This window comes from Prunus mume, linkage group LG7, assembly GCF_029339155.1.
Source record: "Prunus mume cultivar Tortuosa linkage group LG7, ASM2933915v1, whole genome shotgun sequence".
Lineage (NCBI taxonomy): Eukaryota > Viridiplantae > Streptophyta > Magnoliopsida > Rosales > Rosaceae > Prunus > Prunus mume.
In genome coordinates, this window is record NC_142704.1 from 2,886,565 (window position 1) to 2,905,466 (window position 18,902).

At 37.7% G+C, this 18,902-nt stretch overlaps 3 protein-coding genes across 3 annotated transcripts; 1 reads left to right on the plus strand and 2 right to left on the minus strand.

Annotated features, from left to right (window-relative positions):
- Positions 1–1,238: 1,238 nt before the first annotated feature.
- LOC103337599 (BTB/POZ domain-containing protein POB1-like) lies at positions 1,239–5,002 on the minus strand. Its single transcript, XM_008240768.3, has 6 exons — positions 4,668–5,002; positions 3,675–3,809; positions 3,214–3,335; positions 3,067–3,130; positions 2,619–2,898; positions 1,239–2,232 (listed from the first exon to the last, which is right to left on the minus strand). The coding sequence occupies exons 1-6, from the start codon at positions 4,933–4,935 to the stop codon at positions 1,434–1,436; spliced, it is 1,668 nt and encodes a 555-aa protein (XP_008238990.2). The 5' UTR covers positions 4,936–5,002; the 3' UTR covers positions 1,239–1,433.
- A 1,608-nt stretch (positions 5,003–6,610) lies between these two features.
- LOC103337598 (transmembrane protein, putative (DUF1191)) lies at positions 6,611–7,745 on the plus strand. Its single transcript, XM_008240767.2, has one exon. It carries the CDS (start codon positions 6,751–6,753, stop codon positions 7,672–7,674), a length of 924 nt encoding a protein of 307 aa, XP_008238989.2. The 5' UTR covers positions 6,611–6,750; the 3' UTR covers positions 7,675–7,745.
- Positions 7,746–8,863: 1,118 nt separating this feature from the next.
- On the minus strand, positions 8,864–10,523 carry LOC103337597 (6-phosphogluconate dehydrogenase, decarboxylating 3, chloroplastic). Its single transcript, XM_008240765.3, has one exon. The coding sequence runs from the start codon at positions 10,521–10,523 to the stop codon at positions 9,036–9,038; it is 1,488 nt and encodes a 495-aa protein (XP_008238987.2). The 3' UTR covers positions 8,864–9,035.
- Between the last annotated feature and the right edge of the window lie 8,379 nt (positions 10,524–18,902).

The following is an 18,902-nucleotide window of genomic DNA, read 5'->3' on the forward strand; positions in this document are numbered from 1 at the left end:
ATGGCTGATCAATTTTGATGGGACTGTTTCCTTCTTATGGATATATATAAAAATATATAAAACGTAAATATGGAGGAAACATGGAGGAGAGGAATAATAGAAAATACATGACGTTCGTACAATAATAACATTTGGACGTCAACATAGCATAAAATCAAAAAGAAATTGGGATAAAAACCAAAAAGAGGTTTCTCCAAATATCCCTTGTAGATAAATGGATTATTTATTCCATTTATACAAAAAGGTAAAAACTGCATATACCATACTCGGATGTTCGAACGATAAGAAACAGTACTGTTTGAACTCTAAAATTTACAGTTTCATCATTCCAAGCTAAAGCTATGATGAGCAGGTGGACTTGTAAACAGCAGCAAGCATCACGAAGTTTGCTGTGCCAAATAGCTACAAAATTTGCCATCTGATTTGCCTAGTTATCTTTGCACCTAAAGTAAATAGAAAAAAGAAAGATACAAACAAACATTAATAGAATCTCATGTGGTTTTCTTTGTTTTATTTTTTTTGGAAGCTGATTTCCCCACTCTCTTTTTCTCCACTCACACTCTCTTTTGCTTTTTAATACTTTTTAATCAATTTTTTTCTTTTTATTTCCTATTCTATTCTTACCCTACATTAATTTTTTTTTACTTCATTTTTATATTATTATTTTTTTCTTTATACTTAATTTTCAACTTACACTCCATTTTCAGTATTGAAGGGGGGGAAAAAAAACTAATTTCTTACTCGATTAAAAGAAAAAAAAATACTGAAAAATGGAGTGCAAGTTAGAAAATTAAGTATAAAGAAAAAGAATTAATATAAAAGTAAAGTAAAAAGAAATTAATGTAGGGTAAGGGTAGAATATGAAAGAGAAAGAACAAAATTAATTAAAAAGTAAAATAGAGTGTAAGTAGAGAAAAGGAGAGTGGGGAAATCATATCCCTTTTTTTTTTTTGGGAAATTTAGTTTTGTTTTGTTTGCCTCTTGTCCCAGATATATATTCCCACTCTAAAGCTCAAGCCAATTTCTGATTGGAATAGGGCCGAGTTGAAATTTGGCCCTTTGTTTGGTACACGAAATTTGGACTTTTTTTATAAATAAAAAAAATTGGCAGAAGAGTTGAAATTTGGTCTTGAAAATGCCCATTTCACCACATATTCCAATACCAGTAGAGCCAAAAAACACAGTAATTTACTGAAAAGATAGTTGAAAGAGAAAATGATAAAGGCAAAAACAAAAGGTTTCCAGTAACCCTACGTTTTTCATTTCTTTGGGAACGAAGAGTTGAAGATATAAGAACAACTTGACTGGGGTAAATTAAACTACAACCCAGTCTTTGATGCCAAAATGTACCTAAACCTGCCAGACATCTAAACTACAGGGGGTGTTAGACAAGGCAATCAAAGCTCTTCCAAATCACTCCGCCCAGAAAGGACTCATTGCCTGATGGTGAGCTCGGCCTTGAGATGGAGAACAGAATCGATGAAATAGATGCTGTCATCGGCCATGAATGACGTCCAGGGTATACCAAACAAGTTGCGATAGCCAACAGCCTTCCCTCCGGTGAAAGTGTAATTTCCTTTGTATTTACTCAAATAATCCTCCCCGGGCTTTGACCTTGCTGAGAACTCATAGTCAACTGTAAAACTAACCGATCCCTTCTCTTGCATCCCCAAAAACAGCCCAAAGCAATGAAATGAGCTTTGTTGGTCCATGTTGCAATGGGCTGATAAGAAAAATCCCTGCCCACCAAGGTGAAAAGCCTGTGAGTACACCCGACCAGCTGGAAATAACCGTGCACATTCTTCGCGCTTTAGGTCCAGGAACACAATACATTGGTCACGGGGTTGTTCAAATTCCACCAGCTTGATTGGCCGGTATTTGTAAGACCGCTCCCCAAAGCGACGATCCCCTAGAGCAAGGGAGCGCTGCCTGAATGGTGCCTCAGCCTTAAAAAACAAAGACTCAAGTACTATCTTTGATGCAAGTGCAGGATCAAAGTCATTGCAGGTTAGAACCTTCCTAAGCTTCCGGCACGACATGTGTGGAAAACGAATGAGCCGACCAAGGCGTGAGCCAAGGACTTCTCGTCGTTCTTCCAGTTTTGGGTAATGGGACCGAGCCCACCTTAGCACAAAATCATAAATGCCATCCTCTGACGCCACCTGGAGATCATCACTAGACAGTACAGCCTCAATACCAGCCAGGGGCAAGTTCAGCACCTCATCCTGGAACCTGGTAAGAAATATAGCAGTTCAAGAATTATACTGTTGAATATGCAATCACTCAATAAAGATAACACATTAATCAATTAATATTGACTGATTTAATCAACCAAGAATGGAGGGAATGGACGCTTTACAAGAATTCAGGCCATGTAAGTAAATGTTAATACTGGAAGAAAAATAGGGAAAACAAAAGGTGGTTGCATGTTTAGGAAATAAAAAGGCTCTGAAATCTTATTTAAACAAACATAAACAAGAGGCCTTCACAAATGGGTGGAAACAGAAAAGGATTAGAACACTTGAAAACTTCAAGTAAAATAAAATAAAAATAAAAATAAAAAATAAAAATAAATATATATATCCAAAAGAGACTAGAGTTGTGTGAAAGAAGCTCACTTGGATATCTCTTTGTAGCATCCAGCAAGGAACTGTTTTGCTGCATCTGTCAGTGGCTGAACTGCATCAGCCATCAAAACACTAGATGGAAGGTCCAAATAAAGCAAAGCAGACTCACGAGTCATAGGAAACTTCCGCAATTCCCTACTGCAATATCTCATGCAAGATGCAACCTCAAATTTGTCAGCAACCTTGAACACATCCAACAAAGCAGGAGGTGTTATCGTGGATAGAGTGTTACTATACATAAAATTAATAAGGTCCATGAGGGCAGCTTCTTCTGCATTTGGATTAAAGAAAGAAAGTGTAGTTATTGTTAGAGAAGGCTAACACAAAATTTAATGATTTTCTTTTTTTGAAGAAATAGCATAACTACAGTCTGCAAATTTCCTTACAGAGATAGATCAACATTTCTAACTATCTGATAATACAATTTGGGAGCAATTACCAGATGCGTGAATTCTTAGAGTTACTTGCCGTTGCTCTGACTCTCTCATCCCATTCGAAAACAACTATGGAGACACAAAATGAACAAGTTAGTGACTGGAGATAGCCATTGAACAAAAGCAGCAATCAACAGGACAGGATCCCTCACCTTATAGAAAAATGGACTCTTTGCAGCCAAAATTGGCGAACTGACATGTATGGTGTTGACCTTAAGAACTGTAGAACAGTCCATGCTCCAGGACGAGTCATTGCTATGCACAGCTTCATCAACTACAAAAGTTTCTAGTGAATCGTCAAAATCCTACCATAGCCATTCAATAATTGGATATTAAAATACAATACACGATGGTGACCCAGAAATAAAACAAGCCACAGAAGTAATTGATATACAATGATGATACATAAATGTGGGCTATTTCAAATGTAATAAAGTAGATTCGCATGAGAAATCACCAAAGCAGTATACTAGTAGTAGGAAGAAAACAAAACTTCATATTCTGTACATATGAGTAGGGTAAGCTAATTTAGATTGAAGGCAACAAAATTCATACAACTTTTCCAGTACAGGCAGATTGGAGAGTAACAACAAGAGAGACCAAAAGGATGTACCTCTTCCAACGCCAGAAGGTGACTCATTCATTGCCGCAGCTTCCTCATCTTGATTTTCAAATGCCACATCATCCACTGTATCTGGTATGTTACAGTTTAAGACCTGCTCCTCACTGTGCGCAAGAATGTCCTCAGCTAAGAGCAAAAGAGCAATTATAATCCAAATCAGTAATATGGATATTCTCATGGATTCTAAAAGCAAAAGTACGCATTTTCTTTTCTAATAACATAAAAACTAGAGTAAGTAAAATCCGTGTGCTGATGCACGGAATGCCTAAACAGTTAAAACTCAAGATAGTAAAGAAATGTGGCAGGAAAAAAAAGAAGGAAAGAATAAAAACTAGAAGTAGGAAGAATTCTTGTTAAACAGAGACAACATACAAAGGCCATTACACCATCATATTGTTATTATATGTTAACCAATAAGGTATTACAAAACTCAGATGCTATTAGATACCACAAATTCAATAACTGGTGCTAAGTATTTATATTATTACCCATTTCTTCAAAAAATAGCATCCTCTTAATTAAATTAACCTCGTTAACTGAAATTTAAAAACTTATCAATAATCATGGTCACAGCAAAGTGCCATAAATGTACACTGTAGTAGTCTATCTTACACCACAAACAAAACAACAAGCCAACATAACATGCACAAAAAAGTGTAGCTTTTTGCCTAAATTCAAGAAACTATGCTTTATGGGGTTGTGCATAAACTAACAAACACTTCACATTTTCAAACCCTAAACCCTATCGACCAAAATTAAGCCAAATGCACACGCACCCACTTGAGCACTATTAAGGCACTCACACTCCTCATCAGTTCCACTCAAAGATCCATAAAGAAACCATTAAAGACCTCCACTTTCCTTCGATTTCCCTCGTTTTCACAGCAAGCAAACAAAACCTAATTCCATCCAGACCACCCACCACCAACCGAAAATTTTCAAAATTAAATGAATAAGGAGATAACTAAAAAGATAAAAAATTACCACTGTCTCTCTTAATATCGGCCCTCCTTCTCTTTTTGTTACGCTCCCAGTCAGAGGCGGTGGAGCATCCCACACCGTCGGGTTTGGCCTCGGGGGAATCAGGTACGATTTCGATCCTCAAAATCCGATCGGAGAAATTGATATCATTGAACGCAAAGGTGAAGTCCTGGGCCTCCGGGTCGGAGCCCGACTCGCCGAGCCCACTCGGCGATTGGTCCGAGTCCGTAATCGTCCGACGACGGAGAAGATCGACGTTCGGTTTCGTCATGTCCACTGCGAAACCCTTTTCCCAATTCAAAATGCCTGAAATTAAACGAGTAAAATAAACAATATAACGTTAACAGGGTTGGTCTTGTCTTTCAATTGAAAAAGAACGCTAACCCGCACGGGCGGTCGTCCGGGTTTTTTTTTCTTTCTAAAAATTAGATAAGTTTTTTTTTTCTTCACGAAAATGAAAAAATTAAATTAAATTAATCTAATTATTGGGAGGAGAACTCGAACTTAAATAATTTACAAATAATAGGTTTGTCCGCCTCCCTTTAGTCTGTGTAGTTTAAATTATTGCTTATAAAAATAAAATAAAAAATCATTGGATAAAAGAAAGGGAGAATAAAAGTGTGATAACTATTAGGTTAGGTTAGGGCGCATGTGTATAAAATAGTAATAGTTTTATTCGAATTACAATGTAAGCATACATAAATTTTCAAGTTAATTTAATTTCTAAATTCACTTAGATGATTGCTATGGACTAAAAAAATGTGGTTGTTAAGTAGGCTTGGAAGAGAAGTGCAAGCACTAGCTGCTACCCTGTTGTCTGGTGACCTTTTTGGGGGAGTCAACCAGTTCATTTTGGTGGGATTGGGTTTGAAACAAACATCCCAATTAAGTTCAGTTGTTTGGGATCCAATCTTAAATACAAATTATTAGGTTTCGGATTTCAAATCCAAGGCTTAGATTGAGTACCATATATCAGATGTAGGGTGCATTTGATTCACGAGAAAATAGGACTTGAAAATGGGAAATCAAATGGTTGGTTACATGTTATAGGTCTGCAATGGCTAACCATTCCAGTGTGTTTACACTGTACCAAAGGAAGGTGTGTATAGTCTGTTAGGTAGGGTGTATAGCACCACCTCCTTCCACTACTTTGATTAGTCGTTTGGCATGGCATTGTTCCTTTTTAGTGTTTAAAATTCAATCCAATCCTGTTTAACAGACCAATTTAATATAATTTAATCAAATTTAATTTGGACTAGAACCCTAAATTCTAAAATTGATATGATTAAATCGGATGACGAATTTTCTTGTCTAATTGGTTTTGTATGGAAAGTAGTGAATCTTGTTTGGATAAGGCCAGTTCTCCATGGATAGTCATCTTTTGTTATGTTGCATGGTTTTGGCCCAATGTTGGGTTACTTCTGTGTTTTTTAGGCCTAATAAGTAGGGCTTACTTCGTTAGCCCATTTCTTTCCAACCTCATATCAAAAAGGAAAATGGAAAATAAAAAGAAGAACAAATTGGATGCCAAAGAAAGTCCTTAGCGGTCAATGCATGAGAAAACTAGTGCAAAGTCAAAGAAAGTCTTTTCCTTCCCTTTTCTTTGGTCTGAATAATTTCATGGTTAAATTGCCACCAAATTACCAGAGCAATCAACGCGTGTCGTTTGTGCTAATAAGTACGACACTAATTGTTCCACCCGCATTCAATGGCCTTAGATTTCTTGTTTCTTTACACATAATCTAACATTCAATTAGTTGTCAAAAGTAATTGAATAAAATTGAAATGGATTGGATTCTCCTGAACTGCGCTCTTCCATTGTTTATCTGTCTGACAAAAGTCAAGACCAACGTTTGAAGAAAGTTGTTCAAAAAAGTCCTTTCCTTGAGGGACCACTTGGCATGCTGACTATCTTTTGCAGAAACACATCATAATGCACCATAAAACACTCACACACCTTCACAAAAACGACTTTCAGAAAAAGCTAAATTGCAATCCCTTTTATCATAATCCTCAAGTAGTATGCTCAGCTGCTGCACTGTTTAGACCAATCTGGCTTCTGGGTTAAGTCTTGACAGGAACCAAAATGAGCATAAGTTGTTTGTGTTTTTTCTTCACCTTTCTTTTGAGTTCATGTTTGTGCTGCTTGTGCAACTCTACAAGTGACTCTTTAGATGGGTTTGCTAGAGATTTGGCCTTCAAGGCACTTTCTGAGCGCCGGGCTCACACTGGTGTTCTTTACAAGGCTATCCTGCCTGCTAACTTTTCTGGCATGGAAGTGTCCGTTGTAAGACTTCGAAGCAAAAGATTGTGGAACAGAGGTGCTGCTAATTTCAGCTGTTTTCAAATCCCATCAAGAACCATGCCTATGCCTCATGTGAAAAGGCTGGCTTTGGTCCATCAAAATTTGGGCAATTGGTCTTCTCACTACTACACTCTTCCAGGTTACTCCCTAGTCTCTTCTGTTGTTGGCTTTATGGTTTATAATGCATCAAATACAAGTTATAAAAGCACCACAAAGCTCAGTCTCAAAACCATGGGGAAGCCTATATTGGTTCAATTCCCCAATCTCACATTGGATCAAGGCACGATCTCCAAGGCAAAGTGTGCATCATTTGCTACCAATGGGACAGTTTCCCTCACTGAAATGAGACACCCTGGTGTATGCTACGCCACAGAGCAAGGTCATTTTTCGATCGTCCTTCGATTAAAGAGAAAAAGAAGCCTTAAGTTTCTGTGGGTTTTAGGGTTCGTGCTTGCATCTCCCATGATGGTTTTGGTGGGTTATGTTGGGATGGCATCTCTGAAGCGTCTAAAGGCGAAGAAGATTCAGGTGATGGAGAAACAAGCTGAGGAGGATTTGGTTCTTGAAAATAGATGGGTTCTGGGTAGTAAAATGCCTTCTGCTGCAGTAACGAGAACTCTGCCGGCCCTTGAGAATGGCTCTCCATGCCATGGTTCATCAGATCACTTGTCTTTTTATGGTTTGGCCAAAAGCAATAACTACTGAGTGAAATTGTAAATTTGTGAAACATGAGGTTTCTTATTGTCGTGAAAATAAGCATTAAGATTTAAACTGCATTATCTCTGCTTGATATTATTCTCTGATGGTCATTAATGATCCCAGCTTCACATCATTCTCATACGGTTTTCAAATGATTGCATTTATTCGGGATATTCGAAATATTCAAAAGACACTTGAGCAACGTGACAAGTTGAGTGACATGCTACGCCTTAATAGGTGCCAGGGGCACTCCCCGGACCAACTTTTTCTCAAGCGTTACCCAAAAATAGAAAAGAAAAGAAATATCATAATTATATGAAACACCACAAAAACATGCAGTATCGGACTCTCTTCATGAGATGGAGTAATTGGTGTCGCGTCACCTTGAGAGTCGAGGTAGGTAATGAACAAAGTAATTTCATAATCCTTAGATCTTCAAGAACAGTTGACAGAGCCACTAAAGTAAGTCTGTCTGAACTCATAAAACGACTCTCAGACTGCTTCACAGCATTACAAAAAATAACATTAAAATGTCCTCTCTTTCTACAGTAGCCTCAAGGCCTTCAACCTCACAACAATGTTAGCTGACAGCTGAACAAGAAAATTGTGAACCAAAACCACAATGCAAGGCAGCCATGACTGAAAGAGAACGCAAGGAAAATGCAACAGCAAAATCATGGCTCCTGAGGGGGACTAACATTGCCAGTCTTGAGTTAACCAAAGCCCAGTTTCTGAGACAACAAGAATAGATTTCTCAACTAAGCATGCGCCGACCACGATGACACCAAGCCTTTTACCTCTGAGGAAAATTATGCTTAGACTTGTTAAAGTTATTGAGATTAATTTCTTACCTCTAGAGAAACAGAAGGGGATGCAAACTCATAATTACCACCCAAAAAACCTTAATGAGATAAGAGAAATAGTTAAATCCATTGTGTATAGCAATTGCAAATCCAGCTATGTACCAGTTTCCAGTTCAAGCAGCAGAATTACACATACAGAAGAATGTGACTACATGGAAACTAAAGCAAGGTTCTTTTAGCTTATAAACCAAAAGTAATCTCCATTTTTCGAGTTGAAACAATAAATCGGATTGACAGAACGTTCAACAAAGGAACATCACTGAAATCCAAGGAACAGAATAGCCATTTCAAAATGCAAAAGTGAACAATGGAAAGAAATCATAAGACAACAATTTAGCTCATTGAACTCAAAAGGCATGCATTTCTTATTATCAAGTAAGCAATGATCGCTACTCGCTATGCCTAAGCAAAGAAGCCTCTAAGAGACATACAATTCCAATTCAAGTATCAAAACAACCAGCATCCAATCCAAATCAACAACCAACCAAACTAGTAAACCAGCGCTCAATTGAGAGCACCAACACTAGAACCACTCTTCTGAGCAAGCTTGGTCCACTCGGTATGAAAAGCTCCAGGGCGATCAACCCTCTCATAAGTATGAGCTCCAAACAAGTCCCTCTGCGCCTGAACAAGATTGGCCGGAAGCCTACCCCTCCGATAGGTATCGAAATACGACAAACTGGCACACATTCCGGGAGTGCTAATCCCGGCTGCTACAGCCAACCCAACAACTCTCCTCCACGCAGCTTGCCTCTGCACCATTTCTTTAGCAAAATCAGGATCAACAATCAAGTTGGGCAAGCTTTGATTCCTCTGATAAGCATTCTTAATCCGATCCAAGAACACTGCTCTGATAATACACCCACCTTTCCAAATCCTAGCCAACTCCCCCAAATTCAAACCCCAACCCTTCTCCACACTCTTGGCCCTCAACAAGTTCATCCCTTGAGCATAACTGCAAATCTTAGAAGCATACAAAGCCTGCCTCACATCATCAATCAACCTCTTCTTATCAATCCCACTCGTCACACTCCCAATCTCTTCCTTAAACCCAGCTTGCTTCAAAGCCTCCTCAGCCTTCTCCCTCTCCTCCTTCAACCCACTCAAGTATCTGCAGTCCAAAGAAGCAGCAATGGTGGGCGCAGCTACAGACAGCTCAGCAGCCTGCTGCACAGTCCACTTCCCAGTCCCCTTCATCCCAGTCTTGTCCAAAAGCTTATCCACCAAAAACCCATCTGCCAAATCATCCCTAACCTTGAAAATATCAGCCGTTATCTCAATCAAGAAGCTCTCCAGCTCTCCCTTGTTCCACTCTGCAAAAATCTCACCCAATTCCTCATTGCTCAACCCCCCGACGTTCTTCAACACGTCGTACGCCTCCGAAATCAGCTGCATATCGCCGTACTCAATCCCATTATGCACCATCTTCACGAAATTACCAGAACCCCCTTCTCCGATGTAGGTTACGCAGGGACCATCCTCGACCTGGGCGGCAACCTTATGGAGAATATCCTGGACGTTGGTGTAGGCCTGGTGGGACCCACCGGGCATTAGGCTGGGGCCGTGGCGGGCCCCCTCCTCGCCGCCGGAGACTCCCATCCCGAGGTAGAGAAGTCCCCTGCCGGTGGCCTCAGCAATTCGACGCTCCGTATTCTCGTACCACTCGTTGCCGCCGTCGATGATGGCGTCGCCGGGCTCCATGTGGGCGGAGAGCGCGGCGATAGTCTGATCGACCGGAGCACCAGCCTTGACGAGGATGATGACGGATCTGGGCCGTTGGATGGAGAGCACGAAGTCGCGAGGATTGTACTGACCGAAGAGAGGAAGATTGCCCTCGTTGTGGGCCCGGTCGACGGTCTCGTCGACCTTGGAGGTGGTGCGGTTGTAGACGGAGATGGGGAAGCCTTTCTCGGCGATGTTGAGGGCGAGGTTTTGGCCCATGACGGCGAGGCCTGCGAGGCCGATGCGCGAGAGAGCAGGTGAAGCTTCCATGGCTACTGCTGTACAGAGAGAAAGAGAGAGAGTGAGAGAGGGAGGTTTGGCGAAGAGAGAGATTGGAGGAGGGTGGTTGATGGAGCGGAGAGATATATGGAAGGATAATTTTTTTGTATTTCGGTTTTGGCAAGTGGGTTGGTGAGTTGGGTTGGGGAGGGAACTGACGGACTCGTCGAGGTAGCGAAGGGACAGTGACCTAACCAACAACGAGAGGGTGCCGTGGACGTCGATGACTTTGAGGTTTAACCAAAACGCCACGTTTTGTCCTCTCAAACAACATAATCCGTCTATTAGTTTTTGCTGATGTTTTTTTGGCGGTTATAAGGTAGTTAAAAAGAGGGGAAATATACGAAGATGACCACTTTGCACAACTTTCATTCCTAAATGATCACTTTACAAATCTTATTTTGATATAATCACTTGAAGACTTGAAATTACCTAAGTACCCTCCATGAAGGGGTTCCAAAGAAAATGTGATGAGATGGATACAACTAAGTATTTGTTGACGTTCGGTTTGGTTATGAATAAAATGATTGTTTCTAATGTGACTGCTGCCGATGTTGTCACTGCTCCCCGCCCAAAAAAGGAGATATACAAGGAAATTTCGATGTTTGAATGTGGTTCAGAGAATTGTCATGTTTGAGTTCTATGAGATGCAATGAAGGTCTCAGTTTCGCATCACTTCAAGGATTTCTCCAAGTTCGTTATATACTTTCTGAGTTTGAAAATGTCAATTTCATTTGTTTCTTTCACTCATATGTTAGATTAAGGTGGACATTATATTAGTAGTTGTTTGGGCCAAAAAATTGACACACCCAGCCCAGCGAAAATTAGACACAAAAAAACTCATCACCCAATCAAACAAAGATCCTACACAAGAAAACCGTCAAAGGACAAGTTCAAAATCAACCAACAAGCCCACTTGAATTTCAAGTGAAACCAGCTCCAGATCAGAATCCACAAAATCCAGATTTAAGAAACAAGTCATTCAAAACGAGATTTCTCTCGTTACAAATTTGGTTCAGCAAACCAAAACAGGCAGGGTTTGAGTCTCCTCCAAGTATGGAAAACCTCAACAAAATTCACAGTGCAGTCTCTAGCCCACTGAAGCCCTCAAAAATCACTCCGCCGTGCAGATTGAGAAAATTGCGATTGCCCACTCAAAAGCTTCACAAAAGCATGAGGTACATCAAAGCTCTGCCAGAATCAGCCTTTGGTATCGATTTACAAGTTGAAGCCTAGCAGCCAAGGTTGTCAACGGTCAGTCCAAGCGTCCCAATCCGGCCGGGCATCTCGGTCCACCGGACGGAACCTTCTATCTCGATGAAATAAAGTCCCGGCTGTCCCTTCATCTTTCTCTAGTATAAGTATTCACTGTTATATTTTTGTAAAAGGCAGTTCCGCCTAAAGAACAATTTAAATCCCATCAAACCATTCTGGCCAAGGCAACCTCTTTATACTGAGATAAATTGTTAAAGTCCTCACTAGTCTGAGGCAGGAAAAGAACTTACTTGGGAGATATTCCTCACCCAAATTCACAATCGTTTGTTTGCAGAAATCAGTAACTTGGGACGCAAGTTATCCATTCCAAACCAAGTCTGCTAGAAATTTTGCTAGCAGTGGCACGCTCGCACACCAAAGAAAGCTGACTTGTTGACCAGTTTATGGTTCTCAAGGCAGTGGGGAACTTTGCCCTTCCATCATAGGAGTAAACCAAGAACGGGTGAACAGTAGTGATTTAAACTAGCTTATTTTGGAACTTTGAATTTTCTTTACAACTCCATGATCTTTTTTTGGTCATTGAATTGTTGGTTTCCTAGTTGTCATGGAACTCCAACAATTTGACAACCTTTACATGTCGGTATTTTATTTTTCAATTTCAGGCTTCAAACTTTCAGTCAATCGCAGTGTTTGATAAATTGGCCTAGGCGTGCACTAGGCGGCTAGGCAGTTGGGTCTTTTTCGGTGCCGAACCCAAAGTACGAAGTCTCTGCCTTGGCAAACATTGAGAGAGCCCAATTGAATCGAATCAATGCAGCAGCCGAAACCAAAGAAAAAAAAAATCAAAGCTTGAGTTGAGAGTGAGGCTTATGACTGAGTCTTTGAAGCTTGGAAACGAAATGGCTGTGACTCGGACTGCAAGCTTCGTGTTCGTTTCTCTGTCCCTAAACCCTGAATATATTTAAAGGGTATAGCCGCTATACTGTTTTTTAATTTTAAAATTTTTTAAAGTGTATAGCCTTTCGGCTATACTATTAAAATGTACAATTTTGTCGTATAATTTTAGGGCTTAGGGCTAAAATACCACTTTAGCCCATTGGGCTAGAGTTATTTCTTCAATTACTTTATTTATACAAGTGACATTAGGGGAATGAGAATTTAATTTATTTTCGATACCACATATTCTAATGATTTTCAGCTATTAGCCCATTGGGCAAGAATACAAAATGAATTTTATTTATAACAAATAATACAGGTTAAATCTATAAATACGACAACAAAAATAGGGATCTGCCAACATTTTCTGGACCAAAGAATGTTGAATTTCATAGTATAAAATTGCTTGTATAGCAATTTACTTTCTAAATTGTATCCATAGTTCAAAACCACTGTGCTGATTTAAAAGAAGAAACAAAAACAAGCAATGATTAAATCCTATATTTCTCTTCCCACTCACTATCTCTAGCACCAACACACCAAAACTATTGACATCGGATTTTATCGAGTAGAACCCATCAATTGCATATTCTGGGGACATGTAACCAATTCAAACCAGTCAATCAAAAACTAAGTTAATAAGCAAATCAAATATATTATATGTATGTATATTGGTTGTTTTGTGATTTATACTTACTATGCTGCAACCATTTTCTTGGTTTTTAAGTGCACAAAATAATTCATAAAAATTAATTACTATTTGATAAGTAATTTATGAGACAAATTAAATATCTAAATACTAATTATTCACAAAAAAAAAAACTAAAAGCTAATTAGTAATTATATTAATTAAATAAGACTAAGATATTACTCAATCAAAATATTACCAAAGAAATAATAATTAAAACATAATTACTAATAAAAGTAATTAAAATAAAGCAAAGGTATTATTTAATACCAAAAAAAAAAAAAAACCTAAAGAAACGAATTTAATATTTCACAGAGCCGCCCAGGCCGCCTAGCCCGATTTGTGGAAAATTTCCTTGTGATTCTTTATGTTATCGGCTTGATCTTACCTCTTCTGTTGCCTGCGTCAATTCTGGTCAAGCATGGAATTGAAAATTATCGTTGATGTTGTCTGCTAAAGAACAAATAACATGCGAAAATCACCTGTTATGTTCTAGATTATCGTTGAAAATTATTGTTGGTATGCTCCAGATTTAACTATTCTTGTGGTTCGAGTGATGGAAAGGACTATGACTGGTGAAAGAAAAAGTTTTCATCAAGTTGCATTTGACCATTTGAAAGATCTACAGAACCATTTGGAGGCTGTCAATGACATCCCTCGCAAGGTAGTCTATTCTGAATTGTAAGTTCGACTTGCAATTACACGTCTAACATGTTTCCTCGGGCAAATCTGTTGTCTTTGAAAGTTGTTTTGTGTAAAATATAATCACCTAAAAATGCATGCAAAACAAATTATTTATCATTCATGTTCTGATGCTAGAGAATTAGCAATTGCTAAATGGATTGCATTTTGGTATTTTGTTCAATTTTACTTTGAAGTTTCATGTTTTCCTTTGAAATCTAAATGCTCTCAATTTGTTTGTGATGTCATCAGTTTTATTAGTTTGCTGCATCTTTTTACCTGTTCTTCATTGTAATTATTTTATAATGCTTCTGTAATGATGCAGATCATGATGGCAAATGTCATAAGTTTGCTTTTACATATGGATGATCTTTCTCTCAATTTGGCTCATTGTGCCTCACCATGGAGCTATTCTGAATCACTTTACACATGTGCTTCAGAGCAAACTGATATAACACCTAAAGAGGGAAACAAATTAGTTGTATCTTTCACGGGGAAACTACTAGATATATTACATCACTGTCTTCCTTCAACTATAAGTTTATAACTGAACTTGATCATGCTCTAAGTGATGGCATAAATAAGGGTGGAAGACAAGCATTGGAGTGGAGAGCGCCAATTGCTAAACATTTGAAGAGTGGGAATGGCAGTTGTCAATTTTGCACCGTCTTCTTTCGTTATCTGAACGCCAGTGGCAGTGGAAAGAGGCATTAATTGTATTAAGCTACTTAACCTGTGAGTTACAAGCCTTTTCTTCTTTGGGAATTTATATGATGATCAATTGGTTCGTGTGCATGAATTGCTTTTTGGATATTTGTTATAGATCACTGGTTGTTTATCCTATAAGAAAATGGTAGTTTATGACGATTATAAACTATAATGATCACCCAGGCCAAACAAAATATGATGACCTCATTATTCCAAATGATAGAAATAGATGCTGATATTTGAAGATGATAGTACATAATCAGTTAATATGAAATTGCTGACATCTTACTTTCTGATGGTAAATATTATAGGTGTTCTTATTTATGAGAAATATACTTTAGTTTCTATGGAGTTTTATGCATAAATTATCTGGTTTTACTAGCCAATACATACAATTACATCAACTAAACTATCATCAATAGCTGGATGAAAGGCTTCCGAACTCATGCCCAAAAGAAGCACAGCTCCTCCATACTGTCATCATAACTAAGAACTTTGATCTTATGTGAGACAAGTCAACCAAGAAAGTTACAAGTTAAAATCTGATCCAATGAGAAAAACTTTTGATAGAATGCCAAGACTTAGAAATTGTCGTGTCACAAATTCCTTGAAAGCGTAAAAAGCCTCTTGATAGCAACTTCAAAGTCGAGAAAACAACAAAGGAATGTCATGTAGCACATATTAACAACACTACATGAAGAAATATAACTTAAACTCTGTGCATGTTACGCATAAGCTTCAATGATCAAGCAAAAGAAACGAGTATCAGTTCAAAATTATGGCATGCCTACGAAACGAGTATCAGTTCCTAGGGTCTCTGCGGGTCCTCTTTTTCTTTTTTTTATAAATAAAAACAGTATAGCCGCGCGGCTATACCTTTTAAATAATGTAGCTAGCCAAGCGGCTGTACTGGGGTCCCTTTTTTTTATTTAATTTTTTTAAATAAATAGTATAGCCGATTGGCTACACTCTTTAAATATATAAATTGGGATACTCTTTTTATTTTTATTTATAATTGTTTTTTCCCCTTATTTTCGTTTATTGATAAGATTAGTTTAGAACATTATCCATTTTTATTAGGCCATTAACCAAGTCTCTATTGTCCCCTTTTCATTTTTTACTTTTCTAGAGTTATTACTCTTAGCACTTTCCCGTTTAATACTCGTATTATACATATACGTGCATATTTTTCAATAATACTTCCCTTTTTCGTACACGTTTTAAAGACTTGGTAAAATACAAGTTCTTTTAATAAGCAAACATACAATACACGTATACATGTACCCACGTATTCTTGAAGTTCAATACATGTGTATTATACAAAATTTTCAATAATACACACAAAATTCAAGTATTGTACACATAATTTTCACATATTCTTGAATAAAAATAATATATATTTAAATAAATTATATTAAAATATTGTATAGTGGCTGAACTTGTCAATTCTAACTTGGCAAAATTTTGTCGAATAAAACACGTACGCCTAATAGTAATGGATAATCCTCTAGACTACTATGATCATGTTGTGTAATGGTGCTTTTCATGCTGTTAGTTCTTACTGCGAATTTTTCTTTAAAGTTTTTTTTAGTAAATAGTACAGCCGCACGGAGTATTTTTTTTATTTAAAAAATGATGAAAAAGGAAAATTAAAAATAGAAACCATGCGGGCACACAGGCCCAAATAGGTTGAAAAAGAAAGGAACATAAAATTTCAAACGCACCCTCATATCCCACAGCTTGGAAGGATTCAGCCCATGTTCCAAGTTAGCAACGACATCCCCGTAAGGTTTGTTTCACAATAGACATGACTGAAAGAAAGAATGCGGCTATGGCGGCTAAAAAATAAATTAAAAAAATCAGCCGCCTAGTGCTATGAGGCGGTCCTTTTTATTTAATTTAATTTAATAAATAGTACAGCCGACGGCTATACTGGCTCCCCCTTCTTCTTTTTCCCTGTTAAAAATAAATAGCATGGCTGCGCGGCCATACGGTTAAATGTAATGTATTTGAAGAGTATTGCCGCTTGGCTATATTGGGGTCCCTTATTTTTTAATAAATTTTTTTCCCTTAGTTTCGTTTAGAGCATTATCCATTACTATTAGGCCATTACTCGAGTCTCTATAGTCCCATTTTGATTTTTTACATTTCTAGAGTTATTACCCATATAAAGAATTTAGCATTTTCCCGTTTAATACTTGTATTATACACGTATGTACGTGTCTTTCAATAATATTTTTGTTTTCCGTACACATCTTAAAGACTCGGTAAAATACACAGGTAGCACTCGAGAGAATGAGGTAGATCCAAGGCAGACATCCACACGAAAAAAGAAGAAGAAATAATTGAACTCTCAGATTGATTTACTGTGAAATTTCCATTTTTTCAATATCAGCTTTGGATATGTTGAAACTAGCAAATTAATAACTATAAAGTATAAACTGATGGAAGTAGGCCACATAATTTCAAAATTTCAAGGGCACCCTTCTTTGCAAACTCACCAACTAGAAAGCTTATGTTTTGCTTCCAGCGCAACCTCTCTCTGTTAACTGTCTTTCCCGAGTAGAAGGGTACTTGCAATACACTTATAGTGGGAATTCAAATCATGGCATTCTCTTATGAGAAATTCATTATATTTATCTGTCCTTGAAACTTTAGTAAATTGCCTCCCCACTCTTCAACTTTAGTAATTTGCCTCCCCACTGTTTTGTCATGGCTGCTGTTCTACTTTCTAATCAAGTTTCTAATGCAGCTAATTGTGAGATTTTTTAAGGTGAGAGACAGTTACAGAAAACTTTATCAAATTAATACAATTATCTTCTAATTAGAGTCAAACTCTCCATATACAGTGCAGACTAAAAGAAACACACCCCTCACTGGTTCATCAGGTGTACTCAAGGTGAGCAGCCCTGGAATTCTTGTCCTTGTTGACCATAAGAAACTATCAATCTATTGGTAGTCTTAAATGAAAATGTCTTGTTCCTGTTAGTTGGAAAAAGTCAATTTCCCCTGTCATTCTCTCTGAGTTTCTAATTTTTTTTGTTTGGCTTGGTTCCTGGCATTACATGGTAGTCTTTAACCCACCAATGAATTCTCCAGGTGTGGCTGCATCAAGGATGAAGCCTCCCCTAAACAAAGAAACATCAATGAAGCTTTTGAGAGCACTTAATTAACTTGATATATGTAAATATGTAAAACAACAGCCATGACAAAACAGTGCATTCAGAACATCAACATAGGATGCAAAACCCATCCCACTAGAAGATTTAAGTTTTTTTTATAAAAACACACACACACACACACACACACACACACACACATATTCTCAAGCAACATTTTTCTGATCAACTTCTAATACCAAAAAATATATTAACTCTAATTCAAATCACAACATGAGTTGTTGAAATCATGATAGAATACACATATGTAACATCTTAAAAGGAGAAGTTACCCACTTCCAAGGAGCATCTCGAGCAGGAAGATTCGAAGGCCTTAGACTGAGACTAGCAAAAATATTCACGAGATCTCTTTCTTCACTATCTGCATGATAAAGGAAGGAAGGTAGGTTCAACAAAATTACCAACCACAGTCACAACTGTGCTACAATTTCAATGTTGTGAAGAAACATACTCTTAACTTGTTAGGAAAGAATTGGACACCCAAAAATAACACCTAAATATATTACCAATTTTATTAAACTTAAAAGAAGACTTAAAGTATAACCAATTATGCAGTTCCAAAATAAATAAAACAATAATTTGTAAGTCATATCCCTTGCCTGGACTGGAAATAGGTGATGAGTGCCTCATTGTTGGAACTGTGCGTGGCTCCTTTACTATTTTGGACTCCATCTTCTTATAAGAAGTTTCACCAATTAACTAAGACATCCGTTAATTGCTTCCCCCCAATATGCTTATTTCCAGAAGCTACGGAAGTCTTTGTTTCTTCCATAACTGAGATAAGAAATCATAAGCATTGCACATATAGCATCCATTTACCATAGGAATAAAATGCTATCTTCACACTTTTAATAACACATCCAAAATACTTTGAACAAAAAAAGCTGAGTAGATACAACAAATCTGTCTCAACACTTTTACTAACCAAATTCTATTGCATGAACTCTATAATAAGAGCAATTT

Excerpts from the sequence above, each read along its gene's own strand:
- LOC103337599 (XM_008240768.3), bottom strand. The coding sequence starts at position 4,935 with ATGACGAAACCGAACGTCGATCTTCTCCGTCGTCGGACGATTACGGAC. Across the intron at positions 3,131-3,213 it reads AGAGTCCATTTTTCTATAAG|TTGTTTTCGAATGGGATGAG; the intron begins GTGAGGGATCCT and ends GTGTCTCCATAG. Across the intron at positions 2,233-2,618 it reads TGCTACAAAGAGATATCCAA|GTTCCAGGATGAGGTGCTGA; the intron begins GTGAGCTTCTTT and ends ATTTCTTACCAG.
- LOC103337598 (XM_008240767.2), top strand. The coding sequence starts at position 6,751 with ATGAGCATAAGTTGTTTGTGTTTTTTCTTCACCTTTCTTTTGAGTTCA.
- LOC103337597 (XM_008240765.3), bottom strand. The coding sequence starts at position 10,523 with ATGGAAGCTTCACCTGCTCTCTCGCGCATCGGCCTCGCAGGCCTCGCC.